The 17,079-nt window shown below is 42.0% G+C and overlaps 1 protein-coding gene across 1 annotated transcript in view; it reads right to left on the bottom strand.

The window, feature by feature from the left end:
• Nucleotides 1-830: 830 nt before the first annotated feature.
• The window catches only part of GRIN2A (glutamate ionotropic receptor NMDA type subunit 2A), a 366,398-nt gene continuing 350,149 nt past the window's right edge, over nucleotides 831-17,079 (bottom strand). The window contains exons 11-12 of the mRNA XM_054589568.1: nucleotides 9,268-9,506; nucleotides 831-2,679 (exon numbers count right to left, since the gene is read on the bottom strand). Coding sequence (XP_054445543.1) covers nucleotides 883-2,679; nucleotides 9,268-9,506 — 2,036 coding nt within the window. The 3' untranslated portion in view covers nucleotides 831-882. The remainder of the gene's footprint in view (nucleotides 2,680-9,267; nucleotides 9,507-17,079) is intronic.

A 17,079-nucleotide genomic window follows, 5' to 3' on the forward strand; every position in this document is an offset into this window, starting at 1 on the left:
ACCAGAAGAGGGGAAATGCAAACTTACATACACTGGAGTCTTCGGGATAAACTACAATGGCCGCTGTGTCATAGACAGAAGATCCACACTTAGATATTGAAGACATACATGTGTTAGTTTACGCAGCTCTGAACAAGACCATTGGAGCCAAGGGTGAGAGAATGTCTGTGAAACACGCAAATGGACAGCCAAAGAGATTCTTGTAGCTCCGTGCCTGAGGGCCCTTCTGGCCTTTTACTCCAGATATGTCTTGGAAATGGACTATAATGAAGGTAGCATAATTAGCACGAAACCCACTGATTTGCTGTTCTTTGGGGGAGCCTGGTGTTCTGGGCTTGGGCGTGGGCTGTGATGGAAGGCGTGACAATAAAGCGGAAACGGTTACAAAGCCAAACTTCCTAATCCCTTGTACATATCAGTCTCACTACAGTGCAGATTTATTTGGTCTGTGTCAGATTTACATGCATACCATATTGCTTATTCTGTATTAGAGAAACCATTAGGCATTTCTGATGAGGAAATCACATGGTGGGCTGGCTTAATAGAATTTGGAATATAGGAAATCACAACATCACCATTGACATCCAAGGCATCATTACTACCAACATACCTAGTGGGCATGTCCAGGAGACTTGCCCTTTTATTTATTACTTTTGGTTAAGGACTCACCTAGCTCATATCTACCATCGTCAGCACACACTTCACAATATTCCTTGAGTGGAAGACTATGGCATGTAGCCATGTGCAAAAGAACCAACAAAAAAAAATACCTTCCTAAACACTCTTTCTCTTTGCAGGGCACTATTGGACATCCAACATTTTCCCTCCAGAACGCTGGCCATTATGTATGTTTCCCTATAGATAAAACATTAATGGAAGGTTTTAAACATCAGATTCAATACTAGGCATTTTCTTGTACACACGTCTATTGCTGCAGGAATTCAAAACCCTGGGGGTAGAGTACATATTATTCTTATTTGCAGCATAAGGCATAACATGCTCAGAAATATACACATCGTTGTGGCCTCTACTGTCCCTGGAACAGTACGATGCTGTTGACCTCAAGGATGATCGAAGGTAGCTGTCATTCACTGTCTGGGATGGCAAGGAGTGTTTATAAGGGTCCGAGGGGCATCTCCCAATGACTAAGCGTTGGTCATCCCCATAGGAGTGGAGGAAAGGGTTATCGGAGGTGTGGTCTGGCAAGAGAGACTTGCTCCGCTTGCTGTCCTCCAGACCCTGAGGGAAAAGGGAGCTTTTGTTCCCCAAGAGTTTGCTGGAGGGGACACTAACGAGACTCCCATATAAATTTCCCTCCAGAAGACGTTCCCTGTCCTTGAGGCTTATGCTCCGAGAGGGCCTGCTAAGGTCCATCTCCCTAGGTTTGTCAAGGATGTTATCGTAGGAATGCTGACGGCTAATTCTTAGCTTGTTCTTTTGGAACTGGAAGGTGTTCTGTGCCCAGTCCTGCTGGTAGACCTCCTCCTGGGTGGATGGATTACCTGTCTCCTGAAGCATCTGGTCTTCATCGATGTCGTAGAGGTTCCCCATCCGTAGGCAGGCATCACACTTGAAGGGAGACCTCATGGTGAAATGGCCTGAATAGGTGGGCAGGTTGGAAAGACAGCTCCTGCAGTGTGTGGAGTTCTGCCGGTAACGGTCACTGCCCTCGCTGAGAGGGGAACTCTTGTCTTTCAAGGTGAAGTGCTTGGAGTAGAGTTTATATTGGTCATTGTTGGGAAGCCCTTCTTCACTGTGCAGAGGGTTCCTCTTCATGGGCAGTGTGGCGTCCCCCTTGCGGAAGTTCTCACTGTGGTCCTGGTAGGCATCTGGGAAGTCCACATTCTCAGGAAGGGCCATGTTTTCAACAAACTGGGGGGGATCTAGGTGGAAACTTGGCTCCTTCTCACCATCAATGGTATAGATCTTGTCCCTGGGGGAGCTTGCTTTTGTCTTCAAGTAGGAACGCTCAGCCTCACTGCAATCCTTGGGGTACTTGGAGGCCACTGACATTTTGAAGTTGTCCTTGGTCTTGTGGTTCTTACTGATGTCAGGTTCCCTGTGGCATGTGGCCCGACTTGAAGTTTCTGAAATGTCCGAGTGAGCCACCTCTTCTGGAAGGTACCTAGGACTCTTTAGGGAGTGGGTCCTATTCTCTACTGTTCCCTCATTTCTCTGGGGGACTGGGTTCTGGGTCACTGAATCTTGGCGTAGAGATTCCACTGATTTCTTCCAAAGCTGCCGGGGCCTGGAGTTCCCTTTGGGTTCTGTGCTAACGGCTACCTCCACTGTGTTGGGGTTGGACTCATTGAGAGTCAGAGGGTGCTGACCCTGGAACACATAGTTGTTGAGGTTATCCTTGTGCCTGTTGGCTACAAATGTTTGGAGTTCATTCATGTTGTCTCCAAAAATGCTGTCTTTCCCCTGAAAGGACCTGTTGTCTGAATATATCAAATTTCCCTTGTCTGAAACCATGTCCATGATGAGGGAACCTCTTTGGATGAGGTCAGCAGCTCTTTTGGGAGAATCCATCCTTGAGGAGTTCATGTTGGACATGTTGGAGATGTCTTTGGCTGACCGAAAGAGTTTTAACATGTTGCTCTGGGACCCGGTCAGGTTGAAATCTGGTGACTTCTTTTTTTCTTCGATATGTACCCCATGAATACAGCTGTAAATGCCCTGTAGGAAGTGACATAGCATACCATCAGCAACAGCAGTAGCAGAAACCACTCCACACCTGAACTTGACCTGAAAGGTAAGATAATACCTTCTTATGGAGCCCTGGAGAAATACTGAAATTCAGTCTAAAGCCTGATAATGTTTCTTAAGTGGATGAGACCAGTGACAAGGCATCAGGCTAATCTCGTCTCTCTGACTCAAGATTATTGGATACTTTTGCAAATAGTCATACATGAAGTTTAAGAAGAGGTATCAATGAATGCTCATGATACCAGTCTGCTATTGACAAAGAAAGTTGGCATAAAAAGGCTACCTATTATTAACTCTTTTGGGAGACTACCCCTACCCACACACCGAAGCTATCGATAAAATCACGAGACCTAAAAAAGTCAGTCAGAAAAATCCTTTCTGATTAATGGTAGGCATGAAATATATACATGATCAATCAGATTTTTTTTTTTTTTGAGGACTAGACATAGGTGTTGGGATAGAAGGAGCAGTTGCAGGGGACCTGTATTCCCACTATATGGGGACATTATCCTGAGAGTGAAACCATCATAGAAAAAGGTAGAACCCAGGGGATAGAGATACATGAAATGGATTGAACATTTGGGGCCACTCTCTTGAACTTTGCTCTTACCCCACTCGATATATCCTTTATGTGTTTGTGTGTGAGTTTGCTCAACATGGAGTTGTGTTATAGTTATTTGGGACAGAGGAGAGTCCTGATGATATGATGTGCTGCATTTAAATCCATCTAGGGACTGAGTGGTTTACAGACTCCTAGGTAGCTCGAATATAGGCATGTCCATCTATGCGTCTCTTGCTTTCCACTACACTTTCTTCCATTCTTAAAAAGTAGCAGTTTACTTCTACTTAATAGTAACTCAAGAGAAGAACTCTTGATTCATGCTAAGTAACAGGCAAGAGGGCATCAGTGACATGATTTGTGGCCCCCCTTCCCCACTCCTGCTTCCAAAGTTTGGCAGCCGTACATAAAAGGAACAATCAGATCAAGCCTGCAGGATTTGACCTGGTCCTCCCAAGACTGGTAGGGAGCCAGTCCAAGAAGGGGTTTGTAAAAGCAAATATAGCAGCTGCTGCTGACTTTGGCATAAACTTGTGGGAAGTATATGTGATTAACTGTAGATTCTGATAATAGTGGTTCCATCAGTTCCCCATGGTGGGGATGAGTTTAACCCGCAGAGATGCTCAAGGAAGTGTGACAGTCTCAACCCTGCTGCCTTTTTTTTTTTTTTTTTTTGCAGTTCTCTAGAGACAGTCTCCACTTCAGCCTTCAAGGAGAGGTCAATAAAAAAGTGTGTTTGAGTACGTCTTTCTCTGATATTCTCTACCCCAGGCTGCATGGCCCTCACATCATGCCCTTTCCCACCTTTCTGCAGCCTTGTCTTTAGTCTTCTTCTCTTTGTCCTGTGTGGCTGGCTGTTCACCTGCCAAGAAGCCCCATCTCCTCCTCATTGCTTCCAGAGGGTATGGGTGTGGAAATCATACAAATGTATGTATATTTCTGGTAGCCCAGAGCTTCTGAACTTTTTATTTTAAACTATGCTTTCTTTGCCCAATTTAGTAATAGAATAATCTTATTCCCTGACCTAGAGAGACGGTGCTACTGAGTGAAAATCAGTGTGTTTCCTGTATGTTTGAATCAGCCAAGATCTGTGCCTTTTCTTCCTGTTGTTAGTGTGATGAAAATAGTAGCTTTTAAGTTTTTCAAATTTTCAATTTTCTTCTATCTTGAGAGGCATTTGCATTTATTTGAGATCAAAAAAGAATATCTTTTTCAGTAGTTTCTTCTAATAAGCTCCCCTCTCTCTCCTAGAGATTTTGAATACTTCCTCCAACCCTTTCACTGTCGAAGCAGTATGGTCCCACGTGCTGAGAGGAGTTGGCTGTCTCTCTGTTTGGAGAGACCCACAGAAGAGGTCAGAGAACTGAGTTATGTTTCAGAAGATGAGAGGACAGCTGCTGACTGCTTTCTGTGACCCCTGGTTTTCCCTGGGACTAACCCACATGTCACAGCTAAGGCTACTCCCAGGTGCATCTGCCTGGTGAAGGCACAGGCAGGAGCCAACTTGATGGACCCAGCCTGTGCTCCAGGTTTTCATGGCAGCCTTCTCCAGGTGAGCTGGCCCATCTTCTAGATGGGCTGCTGAAGGGGGGGCACGTATTAGAGGATAATGGGAAGAGTCAGAGACTTGCAGCCCACTGGATGTAAGTCCCAGCTCTAACTTTACTAGTTCTGTGACCTTGGATAAGCTGTTACATCTTTTTGAGCCTCCTTTTCTACATCTGTCAAGTGGTATCATACACTCCTAAGGAGGGTACCAGGGCAAGATAAAGTAAGGTAAGCAAAGCACCTAACACAGTAGAAGCTCAATAAATGTGGGCTGGACAAGCTGCTCAATCACCCCTAATCTGTCCTTCCTTGCGTTACTTCGCCTCTCCTTGCACACTAGCATGGGCACACAGTGCCCCTGTGGTTGGAGCTCCCCAGAAAAGGCCTGCTACCCTTTATTACCAAAGGCTTGTTCTCGAAAGCCACTGTGGCTTCCAGGTTAGATAAGCGGCCCAAACCTCACCCCAGGAACCAAGTCCCTGGGCTCACATTTCTTTTCTCTCTGCACAGTTCTCTCTTTTCTTCTCTCTGTTATTCAGATTCTGTCTACATTTTATGGGTTATGGAAAGAAGGTACCCTCTCAATCCCACAGTGGACTCAGCTAAAATTAGCAGTGAAGACTCAACATGTTGATCCAGACAATTTCCTCTGCTCCTGCCATGGGCTCCTGACCTCTCAGAACATTCTTAGTGCGGCATGGCTCTACTGTCCTTGGAGCCTGAGCCTGATCCCTAATGTGTCTTCCGTGGACACAATCTTTGTGTCTCCCCCCCATATCCACATGTTGAGATCTTAAATCCCAAGATGATTGAATTAGGAGATTAGGCTCGAGAGGTGCTTAGATCATCAGTATGGAGCCCTCATGAGTGGGCTCAGTGCCCTCCTAAAAGAGACCCCAGAAAGCTCTCCCAGCCCTTCCACCATGTGAGGACACAGGAGATGTCTGTGACCCAGAGAGGGCTCTCAGCCGACCATTCAGACTTCCAGTCTCCACAATTGTGAGCAATAAATTTCTGTGATTTATAAGCTGCTCAGTCTGTGGTTCTTTGTTATAGTAGCACAAATGGACTAAGACAGTGTCTGTGTCTACTGTATTGGCCCCAGCTGTGGGCTAGCCAGAAGCTTCTTGTTTCCTGCTCGCCTCATCTGAGCTCCTTGGGAAGGTGCCATGGTTCTACCTGCCTGGTCCTTGTCTTTCCTGTATCTCCCAATCTGCATGTCTCAGAGGACAACTGAGGGCATTCTTTTTGCTGGTGACAGTGAATACATTTTTCTACATGAGAGGGAAAGCGTTTTACAAAGAAAACAAAAGTTAAGGGCATCCCGCAGACAAGAAGCAGGACAGTTTTGTAAGTTGTTAAAAGCGAAGGTCACAGCTGTGAGAGAAGCTCGATTCTCATGTTAAATAAATGGCTTCTCTGAGCTCTGGCCTGCTTCCTGGGCAGTTGCAGAAGTGCACATGTCACAGGTTTATATTTGTTCAAATTTTCGAGGAGTTCCCAAGGGAGACAAGCCCACAAGGGGGGTTATGTGTATCTGCTGTGTGGCAACAACTTTATGTCTATTGTCTGGCTGGTCAATGTGCTTGGAGAACTGGTAATGGAGTGGCCTGGCTTATGTGCAGAAAATCCTGCCTTGGGGTAGAAGTAGAAGTGAATTCCTGGGCATCCCACATGGATGTCCTTGACAGTGTATACTCTGAAACTGATGAAAACATGCAGCCCAGCCCTGCACACATGGACAAGTCCCGCCTTTCATGCTTTGTTTTTCTGGCACAAGAGATTAAGTGAGCAGATCCCTGTTGTTTCAAGGAAATATAAAGTGAACTCAGAAGGGTCCTATTCTAACTTGTTGGGCCTCAGTTTCTCCATCCATAGGATGAGTGTGATCAAATCAACCTCACAGCATATTGTGAGAATTAGAGATAATGGCCCAAAGTCTCATTTCACACTAGGCATAATTCCTTATGTCGTGATCTTGATTTTGTAGGAAAGTAGGTTCTTGGCTTGGGAATTCACAACTGTATTTTTTGTCTTGTTTTTGTTTTGCAGAAAATGATTGTGTATACATAATGAAGACACTTTTGTTCCGGTGTGTGTTCTCTGAACTGTGAATAAGCATATATGTAAGGTGGCATATGTGTGACTAAGCACATGAAACCCGCTTTTTTAAGGGTGTGTGCTGGCCCTTGACCAGAAAGGAAGAACATTTTTTTAGAAACCTAGAAACCCTTCTATGCACAGTGTCGAGGCCTAAGCTCATTCTGAGTTCCCCTGATAAAGAGATAATTATTAGGGTAACTCAGAATGAGAAAAGTACATCAAGTGTGAGAACTTTTTAGTCACACACATTAGGCTGTACCTATTTTAAAAGATAAACCGTATCTGGAGAGAAGGAAAGTCAGTGCTCAAGCAGGGTTCCCTGAAACCTTCGAGGGTAGGAGCAATGGTGGCTGGGAGTTTCAAGGGGATACAGAAGTCCCTTCAGTGTTCTTATGGGATGGAGGTCCTCTCTCCGTTAGGGAAGGGAGGCTGAAGTTCAATTCCCAGCCTGCCGCACTGCGACACCACGATGGCTGCTCCTGTGTACTCAGACTCCCCTCCACGTCCATTCTTTAAGATGCTTGCTATGAACTTGCTATAAGGAATCTGTGTGTTCAGACGCCGTCAAACTAATTAATAAATACATACTTGCACAGAACTCAAGTTTACGATGACATTGAACAGAGAAAATAAATCTTCCTCAATAAGCTAATGTGTGCTTTCTGAATCTTTAAAGTTTCTAAAATTGCCAAATGCTAAGACTACACAAATTCTTTTTTAAAAAATTACTTAGTTTTCTCAGTAAACCTCAGCATATAAAATTAGATGTTTTTAAACAAATATTTTTCATTATGTTTCAAGTTCTAATTCATCAAACTACTTCAGAGTGAAAAAATTCCAAGGTGAGTAAATGGAAGAAAAGGGAGATAAACAGATTAAATAGATAGATAGCTAGATGGATGGATAACCAGATGAATGAACATACAAATGAATAGATGGATGAATGGGTAGATGAATGAATGAATAAATGGATGGATGGATGGATGACTGATTTATTACCAGACAGATAATGTTACACTATGTTGGGAGATGAGTAAACAATATGTATGCATGTGCTTTTTATTATGATTCAAATAAATAACTAGATTGTGTTGAACATGTAAACATATGTGAGTTGTATGCACATATATATTGTACAGTATGTGTCAAATCTCTTGTGTTGCTTGTGTTTGATATTTGTTGCTTGTGTGAGAATATGGGCTCTGGCTGGTACACCGTCTACATTCAAACCTTGGCTCCACCCAGACTGTGTGTCCTTTGGATAATCCCCTAGCCTCATAACTCTGAGTTTCCCCATTTGTAATCTGGAACTAATTACAGTACCTACCTCATGGAGTTGGTTTGTAGGTTAAATGAGATGGAAAGTATAAAGTTCTAATAGGGTGCCTGACACATATATGTGCTCCAAATATATATGCATTTTCCGTGATTGTTATTATTGCTGGTGAATTGTCACATGTGCCTTTTTATGGCAACACACACATGCTATGCTGTGCAGCATAGCATAAAAAGAGATTTTCTTGAATTGCATGTGAAGTCACTATAGTATGTGTACCCTGCTGTAGTTTATGTTGGGTTGAATGTGTATTTTGTTTTGTTTGATGCATGTGCACTTTCTCATGGTTATTCAGGTCTGTGTTTCATTTCAGGCTCTGCTGCATTGCACATTCTTTCTGTGTTTTGTTAGGTGTGTATACCATACATAGTGGTATATGTAGATTACATTTTGTCACACATGTTTGGTGGGAATGCATGCACACACTGTAATATCCTGAATAGGAATTGTATCAGTGTCATTAACATGTCTGGGGGCAAATGAGGGAGGCCACAGACTGCTTTGTTTGGCCCACATGATGTTTTGGGGGTGTTTTGGGGGGGTTTTAATGGAATTAGTTACTAATATTTAAAAATGGAAAGGTTTCATATAAAATTAGATGCCTACTTTCTCTTTTACAAATAATAAGGCCTGATAACGTTGGCTCTGCATTCCAACCATCTATTGAGAATGACTGCCCCCTTTAGATGTGGTAAGCATTACGTAGTTTATCATAGTTCCTGAGATTCTCCGTTGTTCCCTCACAGTGACACCCAGGTTCAGAAGCTATTTTTCATGTCATTGGTGCTATCTTTCTCATGCCCAGCCTGCTTTATTCATTCACCTTTCCTCTCTGGCTTCCATAGTCATTTGGATTTGCAAACTCTGGCTCATAAATGCCCAAGGTTGGTAAGTAAGGGGAGGTGCAGAATCCTACCCCGCCCCAAGGAGTCAAGACTCCCTGATTCTTTGGAAGCCCGATGTTTTCCTGGACCAGCTACTGCAAAAGGAAGTAACTGCCAGGGGTACTGACCCGGCTGATGGAGAAGAGCAGCCCTGGCCGGTCGGAGCAAACGCCCGTGAAGCAGAAGCGCAGCTTCCAGTAGAAGAGGTGTTCCCAGATGAAGGTGATGAGGCTGAGGGCCATGGCAGCTGCCAGCATGTAGAACACACCTGCCATGTTGTCGATGTCCAGCTGACTGCTCATAACCTCGTTCTTCTCGTTGTGGCAGATTCCTGTGAGCCACAGTGTCTCCAGCTCCTCCATCTCACCTGAGCAGAAGACAAGATTCACAGGCAGTGAAGGCACAGGGAATGCACTTTGGGGCAAGCATCTTTGCATTGCAGACAAACATGTGTGATTTATGGCTGTGTAACCTTAAGGCAAGTTGCTGAGCTCTCCTGGTTTGTGCATCCACTCACTTTTTGAGTGATGGTAATAATAACAATACCTACCTAATATTGTTATAGGAGGATAAAATGAGATAGTGTTAGAGAGTTTGGCATGGTCCTTTTTGTTGCTTTTTGGGTTGTTGTTTTTGGTTTTTGGTTTTTTTTTGGTCATTATCATTATTTCCTGCCTGTCCTGTTTTTCTCTGCCCCTACCTTTAACACCCAGTCCTTGAACAGGACATGGGGTAAACTGGAAGCCTGCTACAATGGAGAGACCTGCAGTCCAGTTAGGACTTCTTCACTTACTAGCTGTGTGACTTCAGAGCCACAGTTATCCTGCCTGTGAAATGGATATAATAATGCTGCACATTTCCTAGATTGTGGTGAGGATCAAAGGCACTCACATATGCAAAGTTACTAAATGTAGTGCCTGGATCACAGGAACTTCCCATAAATTGTAGCCTTCATAGGATTGTTGTGAAGTAAATGCCCAGTGCAGTGCCTGACACATAGTCATCCTCAAATATATGAGTTTCTTTTTCCCTCTTCCTTTAAAAAAATATCCAGGATTATTCCAAAAACTCACCCACAAACAGTGCACTTAGGGCACACAACATTAGTCGAAAAGAGATATCTCAACTGGCTCTGCATGGGTCCCTGCAAACTAAACACCCCCACACTTAAGTAACCAATTAAAGAATTAGGTGGGCTTTTCAAAGAAAAAAAGGTAGTACACGTGCTTACATTATTTTGTCCCTCTTTTTATGTGCATTTTACCTAGTTGCCATTTAGGAGAAAATTCTCTGATCTAAATGTCTAGTGATTATACTGTCTAGGAACTCAATAAACTGTGGGACTTAGACTATGATTCAGCTTTTACAAACTATCCTTTGAGGACAGTGAAAATCAAGGAAGATGCACATAATGCTACTTCTGTCATGTATAATGTGCACCTACATTTTTGGCCCAAACTTTTGGAAAAAAATCTTTTGTTTTAATTTTTAATTCAATTATTTATTTATCTTTAGAAACAAAACCAATTATTATATTCCAGCATATTATTTTGCATATGGATATCGTTATTGCTTTCTAGAGTTGCACTTTTAACGCATAAGCATAAATAGAAGAATTAAAAACACTTATATAGATACAGAATTAGTACTACCCATTTACAGTGTGCAAATTTATTTTTCCCCCCAAAATTTGGGTGTAATAATGTGCATTACACATGGCAAAATATGATAAATGGAAGGTAGGACTATAGTGTGTGTATGTGTGTATGTGTGTATAATCTCCTAGATACGGGAGGCATGCAGAGAAAAATAAACATTCCCCATTTATTTGATCTCTTTTGCAGAAGTTAATATAATGATTGCTTTCATATTGCTCTCTTTTTAAGTTCTGTGGAATAAACATATATCGCTTTTGGTTTGTCTTCACTCTTGATGTATTTGGTGGAACATAAAAATCTAAGTCAACAATTATTTTATCTTGACCTTCTGAAGATGTTATGACTTATCTTCTGATCTACACTGCAACTGTTATGAGATGTTGGATCATAATCTAATTGTCATTGTTTACTATACAATTTCTATGTTTTCTGTACTTGCTTTTGAGAATTTCATTTTGTCTTTGGTGTAGAATCTAGGTGTGGATTTATTTGTTCTGCTCTGGAATCAGTGTGATTCTTCTATTTGGTGACTCATAGCTTCAATTCTGGAAAAATCTCAACCATTGTTGTTTTGTGTATAGTTCTCTCCATTCTATCTTTTAAAAAATTTATAAACTTTATTTTTACAGTAGTTTTAGATATAATGAAACATTGAGCAGAAAGTACAGACAATTTCCATATATTCCCTGTGCCCATACCCCTCAGATTCCCCTACTAACATCTGACATTGGTGCGGTGTTTTACAATTTATTAACCAATTTTGAATCTTTGTTATTAACTATAATCTATAGTTTACATTAGGATTCACTCTTTGTGTTGCAGTTCTGTGGGTTTTGTTGAATGTATAATGTCATGTAAGCACCATTATAGTATTGTAGAGAGTATTTTCACTGCCCTAAAAATCCCCTATGTTCCAGCTATTCATCTCTCCTTACCATCCATCCCAATCGTAGCAACTGCTGATTTTTTAATTGTCTCTACAGTTTTGTCTTTTCCAGAACATCATATGGTTGGAACTATATAGTATGTAGCCTTTTCTTTCTTTCTTTTTTTTTTTGTTCTGCAATTTTATTTTTTTTATTTTTTTTTAATTAATTTATTTACTTTTTAAATACATTTGTCTCTGCCTTCCCCCCCCTCTTTCCCTTGCCCCCTCCCACCTTCCCTCCCTCAGCTCTTCCCCTTTGGTTTTGTCCATGAGTCCTTGCTATATGTTCCTTGACTTTCCCCTTCCCTTCCCTTTCCCTGCCCCCCCTTCCCTCTTGTCTCTGTTGATTTCTTTTCCTTTCAGTGTTGCTGGTCATATTTGCCTTGCTTCTTTGCATTGTTGGTTAGGTTCCGCTTATAGGTGAGATCATATGGTATTTGTCTTTCGCCCCCTGGCTTATTTCGCTTGGCATGCTAAGCCTTTTCACACAGGCTTCTTTCGCTTAACAGTATGCACTTAACATTCTTTTGTGTGTTTCAATGGCTTGACAGCTCATTTCTTTTTGCTGCCAATTAATATTCCATTGAATTAGCTGTACAGTTTGTTTGTTCATTCACCTACTGAAGGATGTCTTTGCTGCTCCCAAGTTTTACCAGTTATGAATAAAACTGCTATAAACAGTCATGTGCAGGTTTTTCTGTGGACAGAACTTTTTAACTTATTTAGGTAAATACCTAGGAGCATACTGCTAGATTGCATGGTAATATTACATTTAGCTCTGTAGGAAACCACCAACCTGTGTTCCGGAGTGTCTGTGCCATTTTACATTCCTACCAGCAGTGAGCGAGAGTTCCTGTTGCTCCACATCTTCACCAGCACTGATTAATGTTGTCAGTGTTCTGGATTTTAGCTATTCTAATAAGGTATGTAGTGTTATCACAATTCTCTAATGGCACAGGATAATCCTCTTTTGTTTTCTTTCTTAAAATTGTGTTTGAACTGTTCTAGACCTTCTCATTCTATCCTTTAGGTTATTAACTTTGCTTTAATGTTTTCCATTCCTTTATCTCCCTGTCCTGCAGTTAGATGATTCCCATATTTTCCAGTTCATTTATTCTTTCATTAGTAATATTTAGCTTTACATTTTAATTTTCATCTTTTAATTGTGACATTCATCTGGCTCTTTTAAAGTCCTGCCTGTTTCTTTTATCGTAATGTCCTACCCATTTTTTATTTTTTAAACTTTTATGTTTAATAAATTCAACCCTACAGTCTTTCAGTTTATTCTCTTCCCTGCACCCCTCCCCACTCCCTTAGTTCTTGGGGTTCACAATCGTCTGTTTGTTGTATGTGCTGACTCTCATGGTGGGTAACTTCCCTATGATATTAGTAACTTTTGATTATGAGCTAATCTTCAGCAGACTTGATTTCCCGCTACACTCCATGGGGCTCCCAAGCACACTGGGCTACAGAAATGTCCCCACGGCAGGGTTCTGGGTTTGCTTCCACCATGGTTCCAGGGACTTTCAATGCAGTACTTTCTGTATGAAAAAAAAAACTTTACTGTAATTACTGCACCATTTAAGTAGTTACATTTAGACCTTCATACCCATTTTGGTTTTAATTTCTCACTCAGAACTTCAAGCAGATGGCAAGCCTTCTTGTACTTTTTTTTGCTTTGATGGACAGTTTTTTATAACCTCCTTTGCACAGATGCATTAACTCACTGAAGGTCTCAGATTTATGCAGTAGATGTTAAAGCCCCGGTCTCCACTCTCACAGCTTTTATGTCCTTAGGCTGCTGCACCTCAGCTGAAACCTCCTATGAGAATATCCCATCCTCCTCCGTTTCTGGCATCTAAGGATTTTTCTTCTTTTCACCTTGACTGTGTATTATGTGAGTGTGAGCGTGTGAATGTGTGTGAGTGTGTGTATGTGTGTGTGCAATAGCTTTTAATCCTAAATTATGTTTTTGTAGCATGCAGGGGATCATATCGGTTTGGTTTTCCATTGTAACACAACCATATACATGTGTATAACTTTTGTAATCAGGATTTAAACAGCACATGTATTTATGGAAGAGAAAATAAGAAATGTATATATTTATAAATTCTTCACCCAGAAGGAAGGGTGCTGGTTAATCAGTGGTGCAGCCAAAGTGCTGGGAAGGGATATCTTGATTTCAAGTCCTTTCTTTCCAACAGCCTCAGGTGCTTTCACACAGTCACAAATGTTGTTATCTCATCATCCCCCCAACACTACCACCAACTTGTCTAAATTCCACTCTCATTCTGCCTCAAGATTTACAGTATTGCTTCCTCTTCTCACAAAAACGCTGGTGACATCCCTTCAAAAATGCAGTGGGCTGCTGACTTTCCCCCTTCCTTTGGCATTTGTGCAGACACAAAAATGGGTCTTTTCACCATATTTTGTCAAATTCCCAGGACAACTTTCTTTTGGTGTTGTCCCAAAGAGAGCCAAGTTTGTATGTCTGTAACAGCATCAGCCTGTGGATAAGAAGCATCATCTCGATTCTTTTCAGTATGTAAATGTAAAGATTTTTCCTCTGCCCTCTGCCCAAACAACACCTCTCTGAATAAGTCAACTTGGTAAACCAGACCTACATCCTGAAAAGAGAACAAAATGCACAATTCTCAATACGAATTACAGCCTGTTCCAATCATTTTCCAGTTAATCATTTCGTGCCTCATAGCTTTCTGCTACTAGTGTACTGAACTGCAGTTCAAATACTTCCTTATTTTGTTTTTAATTTACTCAAGTATATTGTAATCTCCTTGAGGGAGACCAGGGACCATGTTTTATGGTTTTGATATTTCTCATGGCCTGCAGCATATAGCAAGCACTGAATCCATATTTGCTCTTTGTTTTTCTTCTTACATCCCCAGGCTTAGAATGGGCAGAACTGCACAAAATGTGTGGATCTGTTGGGGGTGTTTCTGCCATATAAATGGAGAAAATACAGAGCAAAAGGGATCTTGCAGTGGACTTGAGAGTAAAATGTTGGGAAATTCACATGTCCTCAGCTAGGGTGAAGCAGCAAATGCCATTTTTCCAAGGAGCAGCTCTGTGATGTTCATTCCACTGTCTGTTGCTCCATTACAAAGAGGCCGTGATCTCTGTCAATGTGATCTTGTAAACTGGAGCTGGTAAATGGGACAATTAAATGTCTTTCCTGCAGCAGACTCATTCTTGCTGGGAAGACAAAAGCTAAGAGCTCTCCTGGGAGCAGAGGGAGCTTGAGCAACTTTGGGTTTGCAGCCAGGCCCATATTGTCTTCCTCTCTCCATCTGAGAGCCGAGAGCTCCCTGTCTCTCTATTTATACCTCTAATGAGAGACAGGGAGCTCATGTACAATTGAGAACACCATTGCATCCATGGAAGTTACACCTGTTCAAAAGCTCTTCCTGTATCTGTCTTCAGGGAAGAAGGCATTGCCGGCATGTCTCTGCCAGCCTCTGAGTTCTGTGACATCCTAGGAAGGCTGTGTGTCATAGTTCTCTGTCTTTCCTACTGGTGCCAGTTAAAAGGCAGAGTGGTGGGGCTTCAAGAGGCAGGAGTCAAAAAGATGTAAAATCTAAAAGGGAACAGGCAAGAATAATTGAAACAGCACTGTGCATATGTTTGAGACTTGCTTTCATTAGCAGCTTGTATGATGCTGCAAGGGGTTGCATGAAATGTACAGAATCAGTCAGACCAAATTCTGTGCAGAAAAGCTACCGACAGAACAGGCCCATGCATGAGCATGGAGTCTCACACCACTCATCCATTCACTCACCAGGTAGAAGCCATAGGTTTCAGATTTGTGAAAAGGAAAGGATGAAAATTTAAGTAGATACCATCCAGCAAATCACAGGAAAGAACATTTTGGGTAGAAAACACTGGAATGAGCTACAGAAGGTAGTGCCCTTTTCTGAGGGTTTGGGGAGCATTTCGAATCATCCTGTAAGGTCTAGGTAGTTCAGGAGGAAGTATGAGAATCAGACAGCCTGCATTCAGCCTCCACCTTCAACACTTGCTACTTTTTGATCTTGGTTCAGATACTCCTCTGATCTATCCATCCCCACATTTATTCATGTATCTATTTTTCTATTCTTTTACCTAACAAAATTATATAAATCCTATTCTGCTTCAGGCACTCTGATAGAATTTTTAAACATTAACCCATGGAGCCCTCATATCAACTTAATGTGACTGGTGCCATTATAATACCCATTTTACAGATGAGGTTAAGGAACTTGATCAGTCTCACTGACCACCAGTTCTAACACCTTCCAAATGGAGGACAACAGCATTTACCATGGAGGAATTTTGTTGGATGGAGTTCAATGAGGTTGCACACATACAGTGTCTGGTGCACACTCGTTACACAATCAGCATTGCTGGAGATCTCATCGTTTCCTGCTGGAAGCCAGGGAAGTTGGGGTATGGGGTAGATCACATACCCCTCCCTGTGCCCTCACAACTCATGGAGTCTATGAGCCAAAGGACGCATGTCCAGAGAAAAGGCTTAGGCCTCCAAGAAGAATCTGTTATGTACTCAGTAAGAGAAATCAGTTCCTTATTTTTCCCTCAGACTCATTTTCCTCACTTCCTCAGGGACTTCTGTTGCTTTTCAGATTATATTTTGTTCTATTCAGCAAGGCTGTCCGAACACGAAGGGAGTTTCTCCAGGAAAGGAGTTTACAGAATGCAGTGTGACTAGCCTTCAGACTTTCTGAGCATTTCTTCCCCTAGGTCAGTTGTAAAAAAGTCCATTTTGAAACTGTGCCCTTTAGGCTTCATCCAGGGCCTGAGAATTTACTAAAATACATCTTTTAAAATCAGCCCACACATACACCCTTGTAGACACCCATCTTATTTTCTTTCCTTGGTTTCCAGCCCAAGGCACCTGACCCTGGGCAGTGATGGTATGGAAGGAAATAGTTTGCAATTTGGAGAAGATGAGTCCAATGCTCTGTTTCATTTCTGGTCAAGAAAATTAATATTTTTTGGATCTTCAAAGACATCATTTGGTTTGGCCTTACTCTCCCACACATTCCTTCACCCACTCACCCATTCATTCATTCATTCATTTTTTTTAAAAGGACATTTCTTAAGCACTTAGCATAAGTGGTTAGCATCTCTGAATTTTCATGCAGAGGTGGGTAACACAGTCATTGGCCCCTAGGTGCTCAGAGTCCTGTGAGAGAGATAATCCTACAAACTGGTAATTATGGCAAAATGGGACGACTGTATTGGCATAAGTCTGGAGGCAGGAAAAAACATGGAGTATTTTAAGATCAGAGATTGTTTCAGAATTTTAGGGAAGGACTAAGCAATCAAAGGAGGGGCCT

The sequence above is a fragment of the Pteronotus mesoamericanus genome, unplaced genomic scaffold (assembly GCF_021234165.1).
Source record: "Pteronotus mesoamericanus isolate MK-2021 breed Mesoamerican mustached bat unplaced genomic scaffold, CSHL_Meso_final scaffold_167, whole genome shotgun sequence".
Taxonomy (NCBI): Eukaryota; Metazoa; Chordata; class Mammalia; order Chiroptera; family Mormoopidae; genus Pteronotus; species Pteronotus mesoamericanus.